This window comes from Pelobates fuscus, chromosome 1 (genome assembly GCF_036172605.1).
Source record: "Pelobates fuscus isolate aPelFus1 chromosome 1, aPelFus1.pri, whole genome shotgun sequence".
NCBI classification, from domain to species: Eukaryota; Metazoa; Chordata; class Amphibia; order Anura; family Pelobatidae; genus Pelobates; species Pelobates fuscus.
Window position 1 is genome coordinate 77,314,778 of NC_086317.1, and position 6,000 is coordinate 77,320,777.

Sequence of the window (6,000 nt, forward strand, 5' to 3'; positions counted from 1 at the left end):
GCAATCAGTAACCTTTTCCAACAGATGAATCTTACCTGTAACAGTAAAAAAGAAAACTCTTAGCACAACTCTTAGACAGTTGAAGCTTCTGTAAAACTCTCCAGAATATCTCCAACCACAGACACTTAGAAGCAACACTTAGAAGAAGCAACCAAGCTCTATTAGCCAAGCTAATGACAACAGCCCTTATATACTCCTAAAATCACCTCCCACTAGGAATGTTTAACACCTGGGTAGGCCTCTGCTTATTAGCAAACAATAGCTAATTTACACAGCAATCAATAGCAAGTAGCTACCTAATCCAATCAAATGCCTTATAATTACCAACAGGAAATCAAACCTTGTGCAATCAGTAACCTTTTCCTTCAGATGAATCTTACCTGTAACAGTAAAAAAGAAAACTCTTAGCACAACTCTTAGACAGTTGAAGCCTCTGTAAAACTCTCCAGAATATCTCCAACCACAGATACTTAGAAGCAACACTTAGAAGAAGCAACCAAGCTCTATCTGCATCTCGAAGAGGAGGAAACAGATACAAATGTCAAAGGAAGATGTTTTTTAAAAAGACCCTCAAGGCTCAAATTGTCAATCTTAATCCAAAATAGATGACTTGGGGAACTTGTCCAATTTGGCTGGTGAATTCGCAAGAATTTATAGTTTACTGAATAAACCTATAAGAGTGCATGTATTTCTGCACAAATACTTCTTTAAGCAAATAATGATTTGGATAGGGTACAGGGGGTAGAGGAGTATGAGAGGGATTGTACGGTGGAAAGATCAGAAGAGGTACACAAGATACATTAGGTGTATTAGTAGAGATAAGAACACAAGTTGAGGAAGGTGCGCAGGAATCTGGGGAGAGGTACACAAGTAGGGGAATGTGTGGTGTAATATAGGAAGAGATAAACAAGTGGGAGAAGGTGTGTTGTAATATAGAGAGAGGTACACAAGAAAGGGAAGTAATGGGGGAAATGTGACGAGGTACACAAGTAGGGGAAGGAATGGGGGAAATGTGACGAGGTACACAAGTAGGAGAAGGAATGGGGGAAATGTGAAGAGGTACACAAGTAGGAGAAGGTGTGGGGATATGGGAAGAGGTACACAAATGGGAGACATGAGTGGAAATTACAGTGAAACATGGAAGGTTAAGGGGGGGGCACTTAACTGGGGGAGTGACGTTGGAATTTCATCGCGGAGCCAGATTCTCTAGAATTATGCCCCTATGTCCAAAGAAGACTTCAAACCTGTAGACTTTGGTAAAACCTTTAGATTTAGAGCTTTTATTTCTTTATATGGTAGAATCGTATTGAAATAAACTAATCAATATGGTCACTGAGTATCAGCACACAACCCAGTGCAGTTTGGAGGTTGCTCCCAGCAAGGTCCATTAGAATCAAATATCAACTAAACATTCATCAGACCTTGGCCATTCGTCTTATTCTCACTAAATCCTCCTGATGCTTTCTCTAAGGAAGAGGTGGCTGACCGGATGGGAAAATATAGAGTTCCATCCATAGTCCTCATCATGCACCTAGCATCATTACAGGCAATTAACTGGTTAAGCAATACCACTCTCACAGCTTGACAGGTATTCACCCTAGAGTCTCAATCTGCTGCACCAATTTGATAAGAGCACTTTTGGTAACAGGTCTATAGATACCCATGCGTGAAAATGATCAATAACAAGCACTGTGGACAAAAAGGACCACATACGGCACAAGGTTGGAGAAGAAGAGTAGAATAAGGCAATAAGCACATAGCAGGAACATGAATGCAGTAATACAAGATATTTCACAAGGCTTCTTCTTCTCTGAGCCTAGGAGATTGTTATATTAACTATGATATAAAGCAGATGTTATTCAGCCGTACATTCAAACAAAACATCTGGTAAGAGAAACAAATAAGAGCACTGCAACTCATTTTGAAAAGAGCGTGTACTGGTTACCTTGTGCCATAATTAGATAATATTTATATTCAGGTTGGCTGCTAGGACTTCAGATGAACCAAATCTTGCCAAATCGCTACGTGGTCAATATTTCATACATTTTATACAATACATGATAGGCACATAACCTATAATATACATCCCCACATTGTCCAGGTATAGCTGTAAAACAGAATCAAAAAGAGGGAACAACGGAACACACGATGATGGGTGCAGTATCCAAGGGTCCTGAACATTCTTTAAAAGAAGATGACTAAAATGGAACTGCCTCACCAGGTTTACATGGAAATTGGATCTTAATTCCATATTCAACAGAGTAAGTTGGACCAGGTAATCTTTCAACTAAGAAGTCTTTACCAAGCAAGAACAGTGACTTGAAATGTTCCTGGGTGCAGCATACCCTGGACTCGCTACTTGACCAGCATATAACATATACAAATAGTAGACTTTTTTTTGTATAAACATAGTAGAAATCTAACTTAGGAAATATTAAGAGTGTGTTTTATGTTGTCAATGCAGAACACCTGTAACAAGTAGTCAACAGACATTTAATATATATATATATACTGCAAAACCTTTCATCTTTCAAGAAAATCCCCAGACAAACATCCAGTTTAAATGAAATTAAAATTGTGGTACACAACATCAACTGGCGGAGGAACATAGTAATAGTAAAATTACAACATCTGAGCCAAAGGTTAGCTGTCCTGATGTAACATACCTGTGACTTCTCAGTAGACTGGACTACGGCTTCCATCATCCTCAGTTATCCAAATTCTATATTTAATTTTATCTGTCTGTTAGTCGGTAAGTCTGTTCATCTGTCTGCCTATCCTACAAGAAGAGAATTTGACTGTTTTGCTAAAAAAAAAAAAAAAAAAAGTCCTGTACTGGAAATGTGGATATTTTATCTGTCTGCTTAAAGAAAATAGAACGATGATACTTGCCTTGCAAAGTCCCTGGAGAGTTCTCTTTCACTAATTTACATTTCAGACAGAGATTTTTCGTCAAGGCACGTAGACATGCTGACACACACACACACAAATACAGACACGAATAAACACACACACAGTACTGTGTAAAAGTCTAAGATCACTCAAATATTTTCAAATTAGACCATTTATTTTTCGGGGTTTAATAGTTAATGACGCACAAAGAAACAATACTATAATGGAATGGTGATACGTAAAAGAGTTTACAGCTCAAATAAATTAATTATATATATATATATATATATATATATCAAAATGATAAGGCACTCTTCCTATTGATATAGTCAATGTATGAGATTTCTGCCAGGGTGCAAACATCTTGAGAAAGACCTGAATAGGTCGAAACGTTGATCGTTTTTTGCACAAATAAATCAGAAACACGATATCAATTCCAGTAGTGCACCTTTATTTCTTTGTTATATATAATTATGCATGTAGTTTAATATATGACATTAAAAACAATATTATGACAATGCAATCCAATATTCAGGACCGGAAACTCCTCTTAGCCAGTGACAAAACATACAGATGGACAAGAAAGCCTTTTGCTCACTTCTTGCAAACACACAGACATGATGTTTTGGATGACCAACAGGTAGCTCTCCAGCTGTTGTAGAGCTATACCTCCCATAATACCAGGACAGCTGGGGGCTGGAGAGCTAATGGTCTGTTGGTCAAACCTTCCCTGGTAGATGTATTTACTAAACAGTGAACAGCAACAAATACAATTCAAATTTTATTCCACAATAATTGCATTCGGAAAACAATTCCTGGTCAAAGTTATCTTTTAACTTGCCTGTTTTGCAACTTGGCTACTAATATAATTATTTATCACATTAATTATTTATAGATGAGAAATACAAGTAAATGAAAAGGGGCCAACTTTGGTGTGCAAAAAGGTCAAAAGGGCTCTTCTAAAATAAGCTTTTTATCCCCCCAAGGCACACTTCAATGTATAAAGCCCTTAATATGTGGATGATGCTTGTTATAATGTAAATAAAACCACAGCACACCTGGTGGCCAAGTACAATAATCACTACCACACAAGACAATTGTTAAAGGAAAGATATCAAAGATATGTATTCTCCCCAGACAGTTCTTACAAGCCTAACACAACTATCTGTGGCTGTAGATACTGTATCAATCCTCTGTAAGTCAGATGTTGTGTCGTTGATCATTTTCATTGCTGACAGACCATTAGCTTCTACTGATCTTTAGTTCCCATACACTCAAGCAAGTTTAGCCTGAATGAGGCTTATGAAAAGTTGAGGGCAGGCTTCTGATTGCCAACCCTGTTAAAACCATTTGGGTTATTACAAGATCTATGACATTAGTATAATGAATTGTTTTATATTCTACATTGATCTCTCTTGGTTGCACAATGATGTATTTAGAATTGCATTCTACAAATATTAGTATAATAATATCCACTCCAATTCACAATCACAGTAACAGCTTTTGATGTTCATTAAGATGTCAGGTCTAATGGATCGAATTTCTAAAACATATGCATCCACAAGTGTTTTACCTGTTTGAATATACGGTAAATATTATTATAACCACAGGCTTGTATGTGTTTTATTAAAAAATTTTTTTTAAAAAATACTTATATTGAATGCTTTAACATTGCTACTTGCCATTAATCATTGAGAATCATTTAGTTGAAGGATTTGTGAAACTTTGCAATCAGAGAAGGATAACTTCTGTTCAAAGCTAGATGATCAGGAAGGGGCAGTATACTGATACTCCAATGTCTGTTATATAAATATGGAGCTGTGCATATGGTTATAGCCCATATGCCTTTCCTGACGTAAACATGGCTATTAATACAAATATAAAATACACTACTTCAGTCACTATTTTCACTGTCTCAATACAAAAAGATATGCTGTAATCCTGTACTGACTTTTAATAGCAATAAATCTATGTACTTAAAATAAATCCCGGAGTTTTCCATGCATGTGGGGTTTTATTTTTGTCCATCACATGAAATCATGGCTGTGTACTGACACAGTGTCCAGATAGCTTTCTAACTGGACATGATCAGTGAGCTTTGTGCTCACATCATCCATTAAGCTTGCTGTCAAGTGATCCTGATCAATGTATATACATGCACTCTCTGCTTCCCAGCCCAGGATCTCCCTGCATCTATCTGTGCACTGAGCATACATGGGAGCCTGCAAGCCTCTCTATCCCCAAAGCAGCTGCTTGTCCACAGACAATGCCCACTGAGCACACATTAGTGTGTGCATGGGCAGATATGTGCATACTGCTATTCACCAAGCACCCTCATAGCCAAGAGATTCATGCTGCAGCTTCATTGCACTGATGCAAGCACAGAATATACATGTGTTTTTATATTAATATTTTGCATTATTATTATTATTTACCTCCTTCTTGACGTTCCAGAGGAGCTTCTCCTTGGTGCTGTCATCTGAGCAGCTCATGGTGAGAGAGGTGATGGTGGTGAAGTGGTTTTGGTTATCCTGTACCAGTACCCTGGCTGAGGGCGATGCTCTGCTCTCTCCCCCTACTGATGCTGCTGCTGCTGTCATTCCATGGAACTCGCCATGACGTCACAACATTATCTCCCCTCCCTCCTTACCTTGGCCCCGCCCCTACACGGGCTTTTGTGCACACGCCGGCCTTAAAGAGCCAGGCTAAGGGCGTCCAACCTGTCGCCATGGCAACCCCTCCATAACGCTGAACCATTGTGAAATAAGCACATAGAGCTGGAGGGAGGAGGGATGGGGGGCTGACTGCTGATATTATCCTACAGATCATATTGCTCTCTGTAAACAGATAATTAATACATAAAAGTGCACATAAGAGGATGGGTGCAACAAAAGCTATTTTAATTATGATTTCAAACCATGGTCTAATATAGGCTTCTGGTACTTTAATTTTCTTATAAACAGGCAATTTCCTAGGGAAATCGATAAATAGGACAAAAATCATGAAATGTGGATTCATATGATGCACACAGGCATGCACTGTCTAATTATTTAGGGTCTTTCTTTAGAAAAAATAGGTAAACATATATTGGAAATGTATTTACAATGG

The 6,000-nt window shown here is 38.1% G+C and overlaps 1 protein-coding gene across 2 annotated transcripts in view; it reads right to left on the reverse strand.

Annotated features, from left to right (window-relative positions):
* Positions 1 to 5,417, reverse strand: part of SGSM2 (small G protein signaling modulator 2) — a 373,891-nt gene extending 368,474 nt beyond the window's left edge. For both annotated transcript variants that reach the window (XM_063449885.1, XM_063449878.1), the window contains exon 1: positions 5,328 to 5,417. In XM_063449885.1, coding sequence (XP_063305955.1) covers positions 5,328 to 5,384 — 57 coding nt within the window. In that variant the 5' untranslated portion in view covers positions 5,385 to 5,417. The remainder of the gene's footprint in view (positions 1 to 5,327) is intronic.
* Between the last annotated feature and the right edge of the window lie 583 nt (positions 5,418 to 6,000).